The sequence below is a fragment of the Sus scrofa genome, chromosome 8 (assembly GCF_000003025.6).
Source record: "Sus scrofa isolate TJ Tabasco breed Duroc chromosome 8, Sscrofa11.1, whole genome shotgun sequence".
In the NCBI taxonomy this organism is placed as follows: Eukaryota; Metazoa; Chordata; class Mammalia; order Artiodactyla; family Suidae; genus Sus; species Sus scrofa.
The window spans coordinates 73,994,349-74,011,376 of record NC_010450.4 but is presented as its reverse complement, the minus strand read 5'-3'; the positions used below and the strand labels follow the sequence as shown (position 1 = coordinate 74,011,376).

Genomic DNA, 17,028 nt, shown 5'->3' with positions numbered 1-17,028 from the left:
AACTCATAGACTTGGAGAAGAGACTTGTGGTTGCCAAGGGGGAAGAGGAGGGAGTGGGATGGACTGGGAGCTTGGGGTTAATAGATTCAGACTATCGCCTTTGGAATGGATAACTAATGAGAGCCTGCTGTATAGCCCTGGGAACACTATCCAGGCACTTGTGACGGAACAGGATGGAGGAAAATGTAAGCAAAAGAATGCATATGTGTATGTATGACTGGGTCACTTTGCCCTACAGCAGCAAATTGACAGAACACTGTAAACCAACTCTAATGGAACAGGATGGAGAGTCCTCAAAACACCATAAGTAGAACCACTAGATAACCCTGCAAGTCCACTTCTGGGTATACTATCCAAGAAGAATAGTGAAGTCAGCGTGTCAGAATGATATTTGGCACACCTATGCTCACAGCAGGTAAAGCATGGAAGCAACTCAAGTGTCTGCTGGCAAATGAATGGATAAGCAAGCTGTGGTCCAGCCACACAACGGAATATTCCTCAGGCTGAGCAGGAAAGAGCTTCGGACCCAGGACACAGCATGGAGGAACCCTGGGAGACATTCAGCTCAGGGAGACGAGCTGGTCACAGAAGGACGAATCCGGCAGGATTCCACTCACCTGAGGCCCCTAGCGTCATCAGAGGCCTAGAGGCAGAGAGCAGAACGGTGGGTGCCAGGGGCTGGGGGAGGGGGCAGACAATGTTCAGTGGGGACAGAGTTCCAGATTTACTAGGCGAAAGCTTTCTGAAGATGGGTGCTGGCGATGGGAGGATCAAAGATTGGGGTGCTCTTCAGTAGCATTTTCCACTTACAAAAATTCAGATGGTATGTTTTATGTTTTGCGTATTTGATAAGAAAGGGCAGGCTCCTTCCTGGGCCAGGCTGCTCTTGTGGTGGGTGAGCCAGCCAGTCCGCGGCTGAGCTGGCTCTGATTTCTGCTGCAACCACCAGCTGTCAATATCTTGGCCACGTAGACATGCATTCACAGAAGGACCTGGGATCTGCTGGGCTTTCTCCCACCTGGCACCAGCTCACCCACCTGCGGGCTGTCCTTCACCACCCTCTGCCCTGTCCCCTGTCCCCAACTTTGGGAGCTGTGCCTGCACTTAGCAAAAGCCTGTGTCTGGCAGGGTTTCCGGGTCTCTCTGGCCCGAGACCTGGGGAATGGGGCCGAGGGGGCTAAGACCCTGTTGGCTCCTCAGCTGTCATGGTCAACAGGTCACCAGGCCACCTGCCGTGTTCAGTGCTCAATGAAATCCAACCTGTGTCACCCCTCCTCCCGCCACTTGGCCTGTACATGTTCACTCGCTCTGGGGCAAGGTCCTCCGCGAGGAGGGCTCTCAGGCGCCACCAACACATGCACACACTCCACCTGCCGTGTTTCCAGGGCTCGCTGGGGGCTGATGCATCTCCATGGGGCTGTGGGGTGTCTGGAGGGAATTTCCCAGGCCAGCCCCCGCCCCTCCATGAGGCCAGGGAGAACAAAACCTGGACACTCTGGTGGTGGTGGAGGAAAAGGCACAGGACCAACGGAGCAGGACCTACACTCATAGGACTGATTCCTGCAAAAGGTGAAACTGATTTAACGGAGAAGGATGGTCCATGCCACAAACCGCCCCAGAGCAATGAACACCTACAGGCCTAGAAACAAAAAGAAAGCAAATGAACCAAAACACCTGACCTGAGCTTCAGCCCTGATAAAAAAGTGAACTCGAATTGACCACAGGATAGATTTAAAAGCAAAATGTCAAACTGTAATACTTTCAGAAGGAAGCGCAGGAGGAAATTTCAGGACCTAGTTTGCTGAAGTCTTTTTAGACATGACACTAAAAGCGCAATCCATAAAACAAGACAGTTGATAATACTGGACTTGATCAAAAATGCGATTTTTTTTTTCTCTGTAAGATTGTATTAGGACAAAAAGACAAGCTGCAGACTAGGAGCACATGTTGGCGAAGCACACATCGGACAAAAGAACTCTCAAAACTCAACGGTAAAAGCCAACGTATGTGGAGTTCCCATTGTGGCTCAGTGGGTAAGACACACCTGACTAGCATCCATGAGAACATGGCCTCGCTCAGGGGGTTAAGGATCTGGCATTGCCGTGAGTTGTGTTGTAGGTTGCAGACTCGGCTCAGATCCCGGGTTGCTGTGGCTGTGGTTTAGGCTGGCAGCTCCAGCTCCGAATGGACCCCTAGCCTGGGAACCTGCACATGCCATGGGTGCAGCCCCCCGCCCCCCAAAAAAAGCAAAAAACCCCCCAAGTGATCCCAAGAGAAAATTGGCAAAAGACATTAACATTCATCATGGAGGATACAAAGGTGGAAAGAAGCCTATGAAACTACAATCACCATCACTAGTCTTGAGGGAAATGCAAAGGAGAACAGAACCTGAAGGCTGGCACTCCCCGCTGTGACACGTTCTTAAAAAGGTGACCATAAATCACGCGAGCCAGAAAAGGAAAGCTTAAGTTCTCTGCAGGTTTACGGGAGTCTCCAAAACCTGGAACCATGCAGCCCACCCAGCCACAGAGAGGAAAGAACGGGGGAGGACAACCGGGTCGGACACCTGGGCATCCTGCTGAGTGGGGGAAACACGAGTCCTATCTCCAAAGGCCACAGCTCTGATTCTGCTCATCCACACTCTAGAGATGACAAGACTCCCACAGGGGAGAGCGGGCTGGTGGCTGCTTCAGGCAGGAGCAGTGGGGGCAGGTTGGCTGGCTTGAGGGAGGACTTAGTCTGCTGGGGCAACTCGGCCCTTGGTCTGTGCCCTGGTCACGGGGGTGCACAGGTGACAGACAGACAGCTCCAAACGCACACACCACGCTGGCGTCTCTGGAGGAATGCTGTCCTTAGTGATGTGAGATGTCACTGCTGGGGAGAAATGGCTGCCGGGGGCTTGGGGCCTTCCTGTGAACCTCTCAGTATAAATACACATCTAACCAATGCCCTATGGGTCCGCCTGGCTCCCTGGAGCTCAGAGCTTCCTTGTGGGTCTCAGGGCCCCGATACTGGCGGCTGAGCAGCAGCAGAGGCGGCAGGCAGGGGCTGGGGAAGGCAGGGACTGGGCTGTGATCAGGTGGGGCATAGCCCTGCCTCGGGGCCCAGTTAACCCGAGCTCCTGCCCCACAGCCCCCAACACTCAGCTCTGCCTCTTGGAAGTGGTCCCCCCCTCCAGTGTCCCAGGTGCACCTGTTCCCACTTGTCCCTGCTCTGCCTTGCGCTGTCCACTCACCCCATGCCTCCAACCCAGAGCAGCCGGAGCACCTCCCCTCTTCCTGTAGGGCTTCGGGGTCTCTGAGTGCACAGCCCACCGTCCCAGCCCCTCTCCTGGGGCAGGGGGGTACAGCCCATGCCTCTGGCCTCTCTTACCCTGGTCTCACCCCTCCCCTTTGCTCATCAAACGCCCGCATCAGGCAGGACCCACGGCCAGAGCTGGAGCCGTAACGGCAAGTCCAAGCCCCGGTTCTGCCACGACGTATCTGTGAGGTCTTGTGCCACCCCTCTGGCTGGTTACCTTCCATGGGAACGGCGCCCAGCTCTGCACGGGCTCTGAGACCCATCCAGCTGGAGGGTGCATGGACTTGTGACCCCCATCCCAGGTGACACAATCTCCTGGGGACACTTCTTTGCCTTCCAACATTCAATTATTTATTCAAAATATACATACATCATGAAATTCAGGCCACGTCTCTGTCCCAGCACCCCTACCCTAGCCTCCGCTTTGCCCTCCCTCCCCACCCCTCTTCTCCCCCTCTAGGGGGCGTGCACAGGGAGGAAGAAACTCTCCAGCTCCCAGGCCTGGGCCTGCCTCTAAGGGCCCTGCTCCACCTGCACACAGTGCCCCTTTGCATCTTCCGGGAAGGCCTTCAAAAGGTGTTGTGCCCGGGACAATAGAAAAAACAGCTTTTTCCATCTCTCTGTTTCCTTTTCAGAAATTCTGAGCTCTGCCTTCAGCTCAGACAGCTCCTTGGAAAGATGATTTTTATGTTCTCTTTCTGCATTTAGTGTCTTCTCAAGTTCTCCCAGGGCTTTACCCATCATCTTCAATCCTTTGCCCAGCTCTGCCAGCTGCTCTTGTTGGAACTCACGGTAGTCCTTTATCTCTCTGCATGAGATAAATGTCCAGAAGGAAAAGAGCAGCACCAGAGCACAGCGAGTCAACAGAAGGAGCAAACTCTCAATGTTTCCAAAGCCTAGCTGTGACCACAGGGTTTCTGTCATGGCTGGTGTCCCCGTCTGGGCTGTTGGCCTGGCCTGGCATGTTGGTTCCGCCTGGGCTGGTATCCTCGCCGATCCTGGTGTCCCTGCCTGGGCTGGTGTCCCCGCCTGGGGTGTTGGCCCCACCTGGGCTGGTGGACCTGACTGGGCTGGTGGCACCAGAGGAGCTGGTGTCCCCACCTGGGTTGGTAGCCTCGCCTGGGGTGACGGACACATCTGGGCGGGTGGACTTGCCTGGAGTGGTGGCCCCACCTGGTATGCTGGGCCTGCCTGGGCTGGTAGCCTGGCATCAGCTGGAGTCGTGGCCTGGTCTAGTGGCCCCATCACCTGGGCTGCTGTCCCTATTGGGGCCATTGGTCCCGCAAGGCTTGGTGGCCCCACTTGGGCTGTTGCTCCTGCCTGGGGAAACGTCCCCACATGGGCTGTTGGTCCCACCTGTGGTGGTAGCATCACCAGGGCCACTGGTCCCATCTGGGCTGCTGGTCCTTCCTGGGCTGGTGTCCTCACCTGGGCTGGTGGTCCCACCTGGGCTGGTCGCCTTGCCTGGACTTTTGGCCCTGCCAGGACTGGTGGCCCTAACTGGACCAGTCGCCTCACCCAGGCTGGTGGTCCCACATGGGCTGGAGAGCCCTTTGAGAGGTTGCATGGAGGTGGGCAGGAGGTACAGGAACTCGCCCTGTGAGTCTGTGACTCTCCTTTGTGGAGCAGGAGGGCCAAGGTGGAGATCTTGGATCTGGGGTCCATGGATGTCTGAGGAGGGGTGGCCAGCTGCCTTCTGTGCAGTGTGGAGTTGGAGGCGTGGCACGTGTCCAGGTCTCTTGGCCAACAGGGCTGGGAGGGCTGCTTCCCCTCCGCGTGGGGGTCTGCTTGGTTCTGGTTCCAGACGTCCAAGCCCCTGTTGTAGAACCTGAGCACAGTGTTGAGGAGCTGGGCCAGGCCCGAGGAGGGCTGCGGGTGGAGGAGGCGCCGGGTGCGGGTGCGCAGGCTCATCCGCCCGCAAAGGGGCTCAAAGCTGGATGCGAACAGGAATGTGGTACACCAAGTGTGGGTGAGAGGCCCGGGGCAGGACAGGTGGGCCTGGGGCATGCCATGTGCAGGTGCAGAGAAGGCGGCAGAGGACACCGCCTTGAAGAGCAAGAGCAGGAACAGCTGAAAAGCCATATCCTCCGTCTGGGAGACGGTGGAAGCACTGGGCTTTTATAACTGCCTTGCCCTCAAGTCACAATGCCTCCCTGTGACATCCCCGTGGCCCGGGCCAATCACGAGGCAGCTTCCGCAACCCCCTCCCCCGCCATGCGCTTCCGGCCAATGGCCAGGCGTCTCTCATCCTATCCCTCCAAACCTTCTGGTAAGATGCCAACTCTCATCTTTTGGCAGTTGGACAGGAGCTCACGCTGCCATTGCCCGGGGAAGCTTGGGTCTCGCTCTGCCCTATCACAGTCTTCATTTCCCAGCTTGAATGTCTCGGTGCTCCTACAACCCTCGAGGATCTGAGAGCTGGTGGGTATTTCTTATGGGGTGCAGGTCCTCCCGCCCCAACTCTTGCCTGTGCTCCACCAAGAGTTTTCCATGGCGACCCGAGGTCCACCTAGTCCCTGCCAGTGCAACTGCTCCTTTTGGGTCCACAGGTTCTGCCACCTGATAGCCAATACAGAGGATAACTTCTCAAAGAAAGGCAGATCCAAAGAAAGATGGGTGGGCTGCAGGTAGAATGAAGCAAGGAGGACAGAGGAGGCTGGACTCTGAGCAGAGGATCGGTCCTCACACCCGAGGGTCCAGGGCAACAGAGGGAGCAGGCCGCCCGTCTGGTAAGGTGGTTGTGGCCTTCCTAGACACAGCCTCATCACTCCTCCTGGGCAGTCATTTGTCCCTTCTCTGTCGTTGTGCTCATCACTGAAGACTTTAGTCCCATGTGCTGCCGGCACCACTGCACCCCTGTCTTTATTTTCTGTAACTGTTTTTTTAGGCCACAGCCGTGGTACATGGACCTTCCCAGACCAGAGCTCTAATAGGAGCTGCAGCAGCCAGCCTACACCACAGGGCCAGCAATGCAGGATCCAAGCTGCATCTGCAACCTACTCCACAGCTCACAGCAACACTGGATCCCTGACCCACTGGTGAGGCCAGGGATCGAACCCAAATTCTCACGGATGATGCTCGGATTCACTTCTGCTGTCCCACAATGGGAACTCCCTATCTTCCGTGACTTCTTCAGCTCCAAGGACAATCCATACCCTCTGCGGACTTTTGGTCCGTGACTGTCCTTACAAACATTGTTGGTATTTTCCCAGCAGCCATTTCTTCTACCCGGAACCACAGTAATACTCATGAATAAAATGTGAACTGTTCGGGTCTCCTGATGCAATCAATGGGCTACCTGGGAATGCATCGTGACTGCAGGAAATCCATCCCGGTCCTCCCCTTCCTCTTTGTTAGGAGTGGCTGGGGGTGTGGAGAGCATCTTACCCTATTCTGGCCAATAGGGCCTGACAGGATGCCTGGGGCAGGAGCTGGTTGGGTTGGGATATTTTATCACTTCCTGAAGAAAGCCAGGTGGTAGAAGACCGTTGTCATTTTGACCTGGTCAAGAGGTGACTTTAAGAGCTGTAACACTCAGGAGCTCCTGTCTCAGTGAACGAACACCAGCCCCAGTGCGGGTTTGCTCGGGAAAGCAACCCTTGCCTTTTTCCAACCTAGGCCACTCCTATACATACGGCAAATGAGCCAAGGTGCTCTCTGTGCACTGGTTTGGTGCAGGGAGTTTGCATCGCTTGAAAGGCACTCCAAACGTGTTCTCCTTTGAGGAGAAGCCTGATGTGGCATGAAAACGCCTTCTTTTCACAAGCGGGAAAAAGCAGCACACAGTGACCTAGGGCAATCCACGCCGGACGGAAATCTCACAAACTCCACAAAAGATGAATGTGCAACGTTTCTCCTTGCAAAGTGTATCCTATTCAGTGAGTGAACACCAGCCCCAGTGCGGGTTTACTTCGGAGACCAAACCTTGCCTTTTTCCCATCTAGGCCTGTCCTATACCTAGGAAAATGAGCCAAAGTGCTGCCCAATGAACTCTGTGCACTGGTTTGGTACAGGGAGTTTGCATCACTTGAAAGGCACTCCAAATGTGTTCTCCTTTGAGGCGAAGCCTGATGTGGCATGAAGATGCCTTCTTTTCAAAAACGGGGAGAAGCAGCACATAGCGAGCTAGGGCGAACCACGCCTGATGGAAGTATCACAAACTTCCCTTATGACCCAAGTCCATTCAGCCCCCAGGGGAACAAGCTATGAACCCAAGGGCCGGGTCTCCCCATAGAAGGTACAGTTCCAGAATATACAAGCCGCCTCCGTGAAGATATCGTTCCTTTTGTTAGTCCCCTTCCTGGTGTCAAAACTCAAGACCAATGATGACAGAGGAGGAGACAATGTTTGCATTCCCAATGTACGCATGAGATCGCTAATAGTTTTTCTCCCCTTCTTCCTCCCCCCGCTTATTTTCTTCATCGTCACCCTTCCCATCCATCCTGCCAGATTCTCTGTCGGTCTTTCTGTCTCTGGCTCTGATTCTCTCCATCTACCTGTTGATGCCTGTGTCTGTGTTGCCGCCTCCCTGCCCCTCTCTGTCACTGCTCTGTCTCCTGCTCACTCGATCTCTCCTCCTCTTTGCTGTGGCTGCTGCCTGATGAAGGTTCCTTGCCTCAGGTCTCTAAAGGGGACAGGACTGTTTCAAAATGCACAACGATCCACTGCAATATGCCCTCTCTCAGTATCTCTTCAACCCAGATGGCCATAATAAAAATCCCATCTTGCCTGGCAACTTCTCCTTTCCTGAGCCTTCAGAGGGAGGACACGTCCCTGTTACTACCAGGTCAGGAGACTCTAATGGATCTGATCCCTGTCTTGGAAATCTTTGAAATACATGTTCTTTCCTCCCACACTGAACCCGTGCTTTGCTGCCTCACGACCCAAGACCGAACTGCAGTGAGTGTGGTGGACCTGGCCTCGTGTGTCTCTGTGAGTGCCCATAGGCACTAGTGTGTTTCTTTTTGTAGATGTTTCTGAAAGGTGCCTGTAGAAACTGTCGTGAAACCAAGAAGACGTTTTGCTAGGGAAAGACCACCAGTCTTCCTGGCCCTCACGCATGGCCTTGGGCCTTTCATCCCAAAGCTAACTCTCTTCCTCCATTGACTTGTTCCCCTCCACCCTGAGCAGAGAAGAAGACCTCACTCACAGGTGATTCACTGGAGGCCATCCTGAGCCATCAAGGGCCAACTCCGTGGACCAGCCAGCCTCTCATGCTCCCTGGTCTCCAGACCCTTCCTTCCTGACCACCCGTTCATGCGGGCCTCCAGCCACTCAGTTCCCTCTGGCCACATTCTCTGAAGGGATGCCTCTTCCTGCCTTGGATGTGAGTTCGTGGTGTGTGGAGCACCCAGGAGCCATACCCCAAGACAGAGACATAGGTACTCCACCTAGCGTGTCCTCCCAATTGAAACGTTTCTAGCACATGGCTTACTGGGTAAAATATGGGCCCCATGGGTAAATCCTAACTTCAGGCATTTTCCCTAAGACCGACCTTCCAGTCCTGTCAGGGTTTGTGTGATTCTTGAGAATGACAGTCTTCAAACAATGACACAACCAGATTAAGCCCTGGCCGCCAAAATACTGACCCTACCAACTTGAGTCCAGATTGCTTAGGCCGGATTGTTGTCTCTGCCCCTGGGCACCGAGAGAGAGAGAGAGGGAGGGAGGGAGGGAGGGGGAGAGGGAGAGAGAGAGGGGGAGAGAGAGAGAGAGAGAGAGAGAGAGAGAGAGAGAGAGAGAGAGAGAGAGAGAAGCTGAGAGGGAGTGGGAGAAAGAGGTAGAGAGTGTGAAAAGGGTGAGGAGGAATCAAGGGAATCATGATCTCTTGTGTACCTGAATTCTGCTTTCTGGAATACCAAGTTCTCAGGCCAGTCATCCTCTGGTTGTTATCCCGGGCTAAGGGTTGTCTTGAAAGTCTGCTATAAGAGCATCCTTCTGACTCAGTTTCACAACAAGCCTCCTTCTCTGTGATCCTCTAGAGGCTGAGCCTGTTGAGGAGAAAATGGGGAGAGTTCAGGGAGGATTCCACGGCGACACAAAATGATAGTGTTCACCCAGCCCGGCCATTGCTCTTGGGCCGTGTGGATATTTCCCCAGACCAAGGATGACTCTGCACACCTGTTTAGAACGGATGTCAGTACCTGGAATAAAAGCCAAATGGAGTCCTTGGGGGCTCAATCTATGCCTATGAGAAGAGAAGTTACTCAAGTTTGTAGCCCACGACTCACAAATCCTCAAGAGACTCACTTGCAAACGAAATGGAAGGAAGACTCCAGGGAATAAGGGAATCGAGGGTAGTGGATGGGACCCGGCATCCCACCTGTGGGTGATTACCAATATCTTGACAGGCCCATGCAAAACTTACACAGCAGAGTGAATTCTCCGCTAAACACTGTAGCCTCTTGCTACATCCAGGGCACATTGGCTCCAACCATCAGAATGGAAGGGGAAGGAAATGAAACTCAAAAAACGAAAGCAAAACAAACCACTACAAAATACACAATGCACTCCTAGCTGGTGGAGGAGAAACAGTTTCATGAGGAGCCCACACCACAGTGCCCCTTCTGATGGAAGCCATACCGGTACTCCTTGCACTGTGAGTTACCCGGTCTAAACACCAAGGGTATATTGCCTCGCTCTGTGAAGGTGCTACTCGTACTCCATGGAAGCTTGCAAGTGTTGGACCCCTGTTCTCTCTCTGGTACCGTCCATTTTGTGGTGGAAAAGAAGGAAAGAATGGCCTCTGGGTCACGTATTCCCAGGGGAAAATAATGGGATGGTCAGGGGAAGTGCATTTCCGGGCACACCCCTGCGTCCATGAGACACTGCATTTCCTGAATGATACCCAACTCTAGGACAGCACCAGGTTTCCTGCAGAAATACCTGCTAGCCTCTACCTGTCTGCTGACAAACACACATTCCCAGGGTCTTTTCCCTGTGGAGGAAGGCAAGGCAAGGCCCTCATACCCAATCCAATCCCTCCTGAAAGATCATCTTTCATTCTGGACAGCACCCACGACGAATCACTTGGAAACTCACACGAGACTTTCTGCATCAAGACCAGTTTCCTCTTGAAGAACATAACTCCCAGCCCCCAATTTGGATTCTAGCGCAAGACAATTTGAACAGCTCCTGGAATCTGTGTCTCTCAGGCCTTTGATTGCAGATACACGCAAAGCAAAAATTTTCTTCTGTTCCTCTGACTACCCATCGAATGTTGATGATTTACCAGGACAAAAAGACATCCAATAACTCAAATATCCAACAAAAATGAAAGAGAGCAAGCGAACAATGGAAACCACACAGCAAATACAGCAGAGACAACATCAACCCAAAAACAAAATCGTGGAAATACATATTCTATTAAATGATGCAAACTGGCCAAGGGTGATAAACGTGTAGATTTAACTCGCTCAAATATGTTAGGTAATTGGTAGTGTGAGTCCCTGCTGTGTCTGCCACTGAGAGGAAAAACAAGAGACAAAAAAATAGGGATATTGGAGAGAGAAGGGGAGAGAGGGCGGGGAGGGGGCGAGTGAAAGGGAGAGAGAGAGAGAGAGAAAGAGAAAAGGGATTGTGAAACATAAAGCAAAGGGAGAGGAACAGAATTGAAAGATGGAAAATAAATTGTAAAAGTGCCCTTGGCTGTGGATCTGCTTTTTATGATTGTTTCCAAAATGTTCTGTTTCATAGAAGGTTTTCTGAAGGAAAGCCAATGGAAGGGGTTCTGTGAGGGCCACAGCATCTAACTGCTTCCTGGCGTTCCATCCAAGGCCTCTGCACAGAGCTTTGGGCCATCACGATGTCATGGTGTGTCAGAGATGCCAGGGGTCCTCCCTGTGCCCTGGTCCCCAGGTCAAGCTGGCGCTATCCCCGAGTAGATGGGGGCTCAGCAGGGCAGGCAGAAGAGGCTGCTTATGACCTGCAGGGGGTCACGCTGGGCTGTGAGTACCAGGAGGCGACCAGGGCCACAGGCCACTGGCCCCTCCGGCCTCCGGCTACCGTGCCGAGGGTGCGGTGGGCGAGCAGGCGGGCATCCCAGCTCAGAGCATGTGGCGGGGACGCAGCCCTTGGGATACCAGTGCATTCTGGCACGGCTGTGGTTTACAATGAATAAATAGCATGCATTGGGTGCACAAATATTGATTCTTTACATTAAAACATTTCCAATCCTGCAGATACTTCGGAAAAGGGAAGCTCAACCCGTAATTATGTATCTTCAAGAAATGAAAATTGGGATTTATTTGTGTAATAATTCCCTGTGTTGTAACTGATAACAATGGTAATAAAATTCCCTGGGGATAAGAAGATTCCATCAGAGGCTGTAGACACCACAGTAGAAATCGGTTCGGAAGAGGGGCTCTAAGGAGACCACAGCCTGGGGGAAGCCTCGGGTCCCATCCATCCTGCCGGCCCTGCTGTCTGGGGCTGCTTGGTAAACCCCAGGGCCAGCATGGTCCTTCCAGGTGGCCACAAAAAGCTTAATTTCACAGCTGATCACAAAACACAGAATTTGCTCTGTGGGTAATGCCATCCTGTGCTTGCAGGCTTGCACATTACTTAGTTATCACATAATTTTTTTTCTTTTTTTGCTTTTTAGGGCCATACCCATGAGATACGGAGGTTCCCAGGCTAGAGGTCGAATTTAAGCTGCAGCTGCTGGCATACACCACAGGCACAGCAACACCAGACCCGATCCGTGTCTTCGGCCTACACCACAACTCATGGCAATGCTGTATCTTTGGCCTACTGAGCGAGGCCAGGGATTGAACCCACATCCGTATGGTTACTTGTCGGTTTCGTTAGCACTGAGCCACAGTGAAACTCCACAAAACAATTCCTTAATAAAAACATACGCTCTGGGGAAGTTCCCATCATGGCTCAGTGGGTTAAGTACCCAGCTTTTTTTTCTGTGAGCATGAGGGTTCGATTCCTGGCCTCTTTCAGTGGATCAGGGGCCCAGCGTTGCCATGGCTATGGCATAGGTCACTGCAGAGACAGCTTGCACCTGGCATTGCTGTGCCTGTGGTGTAGGCTGACAGCTGCAGCTGGAATTCACCTCTAGCTTGGGAACTTCCACATGCTGCAGGTGCAGCCATAAAAACATTTTTTTAAATTCTGAGAGTTCCCATTGTGGCTCAGTGGAAATGAATCTGACTAGTATCCATAAGGACACAGGTTCGATCCCTGGCCTCGCTCAGGGGGTTAAAGACCCGGCGTTGCCGTGAGCTGTGGTATAGGTCACAAGTGGGGTTCGGATCCTGTGTTGCTGTGCTTGTAGTGGAGACCAGTGGCTACAGCGCCATTCGACCCTTAGCCTGGGAACCTCCATATGCTACCAGTGTGGCCCTAAACAACCAAAAAAAAAAAAAAAAGCCGTCACAGTAGCCATGCAGAACTTCCCCACTGAGAGTTCAAAATTCCTGACAGTAACTACGACTAGGGAAGGGAGCTGAAACGGGGCAGTTTGGTTTGGGTTTCAATTCTCACATCTTTAGCACTGGGGCCACTTCACACCATCTTGAGCTGTCACAACAAGAATTCATGGAGGAAGTTGCCTTGAACCACCAGCTACTCTGCATGCTCCTGTCATCCTTTTATTTTATTTTATTTGCTTTGGTTACACTCTAAACCCAACAGAACACTGTTCTTCTTACCTTAGCTTTCAGCTGTCAGAGAATGTCTCTCCATCCGCCTGGAAATCTGCTAAGCCTGTACACTTAGCCACACGTTTGTCCTTCCCCTCCTGAGCTCCCTTCTCCGAAGATCTCCTCGTAGCATTTATGTGGGTCAAATGGGAACGGACTCTTGGCTGAGTATGTCTTTCTTCGGCTCATTATTGAAGGGTGTTTGTGCAGGACGTAAGGTTCTGGGTAGACGTGTTTTTTCTTTCCTCCTCTGAAGAGGCTGGGTTTTGCCATTTGGTCTCCTGTGTTTCTGAGAATTCTTTCTCCTGAACCCATTTTTCTATAGCTGCTCTTGTGCTTTGGTGTTTATAATTTTTGGCTTTTCAGCAGTTTTGCTGTGCTGTCCAGGGCAAGATTGTCTTTGTATCTGTCTTCACTGGGATTCAATGAGCTTCTGAGGTTTGTGGATGGGTATTTTTCATCAGTTGGGGAACATTCCTAACCATTCATCCCTTCAAGTATTATTTTGTTCCCTCGTTCCTCAGTTTCTGAGAATTGAGTCATGCAATCAGTGGACCCATTGACATTGTCCCACAAACCTCTCGTGTCTTTTTTTTTTTGTCTTTTTGCCATTTCTTGAGCCACTCTCGTGGCATATGGAGGTTCCCAGGCTAGGGGTCCAATCGGAGCTGCAGCCGCCGGCCTATGCCAGAGCCACAGCAACACGGGATCCGAGACTTGTCTGCAACCTACACCACAGCTCATGGCAACGCCGGATCCTTAACCCACTGAGCGAGGCCAGGGATCGAAGCCGCAACCTCATGGTTCCTAGTCGGATTCGTTAACCACTTTGCCACCACAGGAACTCCTCTGGGGTCTTTTCTTAAACTCATTCTTAAACTCACTGCATTTTCCCTCACTGTGCTTCGGTTTGGGTCATTTACATTTTGCTGTTTCAGTTTCACAGATTCTTTCCTCTGGCGTTAAGCTCATCCAATTCATGCTGCAGTCCAGACATGGTTTTTTATTTCTGGAATTTCCATTAGGCTCTTTTTCAGGGTAGTCACCTCTTTGCCAACATTTCCCCCTGTTGATACATAGAGGCCACCTCGTCTACTACATTCTCTAACATACTCATCACGAAATAACACCAAAGGTTCAGAGAACAAAGGGAAAATGAGGCAAACTGGACTTCATGAAATTTTCTTAAAGGGTGCATCGAAAGACACTGTGAATCAAAACTACTATGAGGTACCACTCACTTCACAGCGGTCAGAATGGCCATCATTAATAATCCACAAATAACAAATGCTGGAGAGGGTATGGAGTAAATGGACCCTCCTACACTGTAGGTGGGATTATAGAGTGGCACAACCACCATGGAAAATAGTTTGGGGCTACCGCAGAAAACTCAACAGGGAACGATCGTGTGACCCAGCAATTGAACTCTTGGGCATATATCCACACAAAACTTTCCCTGAAAAAGATCCATGCACCCCTACGTTCACTGCAGCTCCATTCACAATAGCCAAGACATGGAAACAACCCAAATGTCCATCAACAGATGAATGGATTGGGAAGACATGGTATATATACACAATGCAATACTACTCAGCCATAAAAAAAAGAATGAAATAATGCCATCTGAAGCAACATGGAGGGAACGAGAGACTCTCATCCTGACTGAAGTAAGTCAGAAAGAGAACGACAAATACCATATGATATCACTTATATCTGGAATCTAATATATGGCACAAATGAACCTTTCCTCAGAAAAGAAACTCATAGACTTGGAGAAGAGACTTGTGGTTGCCAAGGGGGAAGAGGAGGGAGTGGGATGGACTGGGAGCTTGGGGTTAATAGATTCAGACTATCGCCTTTGGAATGGATAACTAATGAGAGCCTGCTGTATAGCCCTGGGAACACTATCCAGGCACTTGTGACGGAACAGGATGGAGGAAAATGTAAGCAAAAGAATGCATATGTGTATGTATGACTGGGTCACTTTGCCCTACAGCAGCAAATTGACAGAACACTGTAAACCAACTCTAATGGAACAGGATGGAGAGTCCTCAAAACACCATAAGTAGAACCACTAGATAACCCTGCAAGTCCACTTCTGGGTATACTATCCAAGAAGAATAGTGAAGTCAGCGTGTCAGAATGATATTTGGCACACCTATGCTCACAGCAGGTAAAGCATGGAAGCAACTCAAGTGTCTGCTGGCAAATGAATGGATAAGCAAGCTGTGGTCCAGCCACACAACGGAATATTCCTCAGGCTGAGCAGGAAAGAGCTTCGGACCCAGGACACAGCATGGAGGAACCCTGGGAGACATTCAGCTCAGGGAGACGAGCTGGTCACAGAAGGACGAATCCGGCAGGATTCCACTCACCTGAGGCCCCTAGCGTCATCAGAGGCCTAGAGGCAGAGAGCAGAACGGTGGGTGCCAGGGGCTGGGGGAGGGGGCAGACAATGTTCAGTGGGGACAGAGTTCCAGATTTACTAGGCGAAAGCTTTCTGAAGATGGGTGCTGGCGATGGGAGGATCAAAGATTGGGGTGCTCTTCAGTAGCATTTTCCACTTACAAAAATTCAGATGGTATGTTTTATGTTTTGCGTATTTGATAAGAAAGGGCAGGCTCCTTCCTGGGCCAGGCTGCTCTTGTGGTGGGTGAGCCAGCCAGTCCGCGGCTGAGCTGGCTCTGATTTCTGCTGCAACCACCAGCTGTCAATATCTTGGCCACGTAGACATGCATTCACAGAAGGACCTGGGATCTGCTGGGCTTTCTCCCACCTGGCACCAGCTCACCCACCTGCGGGCTGTCCTTCACCACCCTCTGCCCTGTCCCCTGTCCCCAACTTTGGGAGCTGTGCCTGCACTTAGCAAAAGCCTGTGTCTGGCAGGGTTTCCGGGTCTCTCTGGCCCGAGACCTGGGGAATGGGGCCGAGGGGGCTAAGACCCTGTTGGCTCCTCAGCTGTCATGGTCAACAGGTCACCAGGCCACCTGCCGTGTTCAGTGCTCAATGAAATCCAACCTGTGTCACCCCTCCTCCCGCCACTTGGCCTGTACATGTTCACTCGCTCTGGGGCAAGGTCCTCCGCGAGGAGGGCTCTCAGGCGCCACCAACACATGCACACACTCCACCTGCCGTGTTTCCAGGGCTCGCTGGGGGCTGATGCATCTCCATGGGGCTGTGGGGTGTCTGGAGGGAATTTCCCAGGCCAGCCCCCGCCCCTCCATGAGGCCAGGGAGAACAAAACCTGGACACTCTGGTGGTGGTGGAGGAAAAGGCACAGGACCAACGGAGCAGGACCTACACTCATAGGACTGATTCCTGCAAAAGGTGAAACTGATTTAACGGAGAAGGATGGTCCATGCCACAAACCGCCCCAGAGCAATGAACACCTACAGGCCTAGAAACAAAAAGAAAGCAAATGAACCAAAACACCTGACCTGAGCTTCAGCCCTGATAAAAAAGTGAACTCGAATTGACCACAGGATAGATTTAAAAGCAAAATGTCAAACTGTAATACTTTCAGAAGGAAGCGCAGGAGGAAATTTCAGGACCTAGTTTGCTGAAGTCTTTTTAGACATGACACTAAAAGCGCAATCCATAAAACAAGACAGTTGATAATACTGGACTTGATCAAAAATGCGATTTTTTTTTTCTCTGTAAGATTGTATTAGGACAAAAAGACAAGCTGCAGACTAGGAGCACATGTTGGCGAAGCACACATCGGACAAAAGAACTCTCAAAACTCAACGGTAAAAGCCAACGTATGTGGAGTTCCCATTGTGGCTCAGTGGGTAAGACACACCTGACTAGCATCCATGAGAACATGGCCTCGCTCAGGGGGTTAAGGATCTGGCATTGCCGTGAGTTGTGTTGTAGGTTGCAGACTCGGCTCAGATCCCGGGTTGCTGTGGCTGTGGTTTAGGCTGGCAGCTCCAGCTCCGAATGGACCCCTAGCCTGGGAACCTGCACATGCCATGGGTGCAGCCCCCCGCCCCCCAAAAAAAGCAAAAAACCCCCCAAGTGATCCCAAGAGAAAATTGGCAAAAGACATTAACATTCATCATGGAGGATACAAAGG

The 17,028-nt window shown here is 51.9% G+C and overlaps 1 protein-coding gene across 1 annotated transcript; it reads right to left on the bottom strand.

Moving 5' to 3' along the window:
* LOC102167454 lies at window positions 3,629–14,479 on the bottom strand. Its single transcript, XM_021101480.1, has 2 exons — window positions 12,960–14,479; window positions 3,629–9,290 (listed from the first exon to the last, which is right to left on the bottom strand). The coding sequence occupies exon 2, from the start codon at window positions 5,380–5,382 to the stop codon at window positions 3,814–3,816; it is 1,569 nt and encodes a 522-aa protein (XP_020957139.1). The 5' UTR covers window positions 5,383–9,290; window positions 12,960–14,479; the 3' UTR covers window positions 3,629–3,813.

Bases quoted from the DNA above. Each gene is read 5' to 3' on its own strand.
- LOC102167454 (XM_021101480.1), bottom strand. From the start codon at position 5,382: ATGGCTTTTCAGCTGTTCCTGCTCTTGCTCTTCAAGGCGGTGTCCTCT.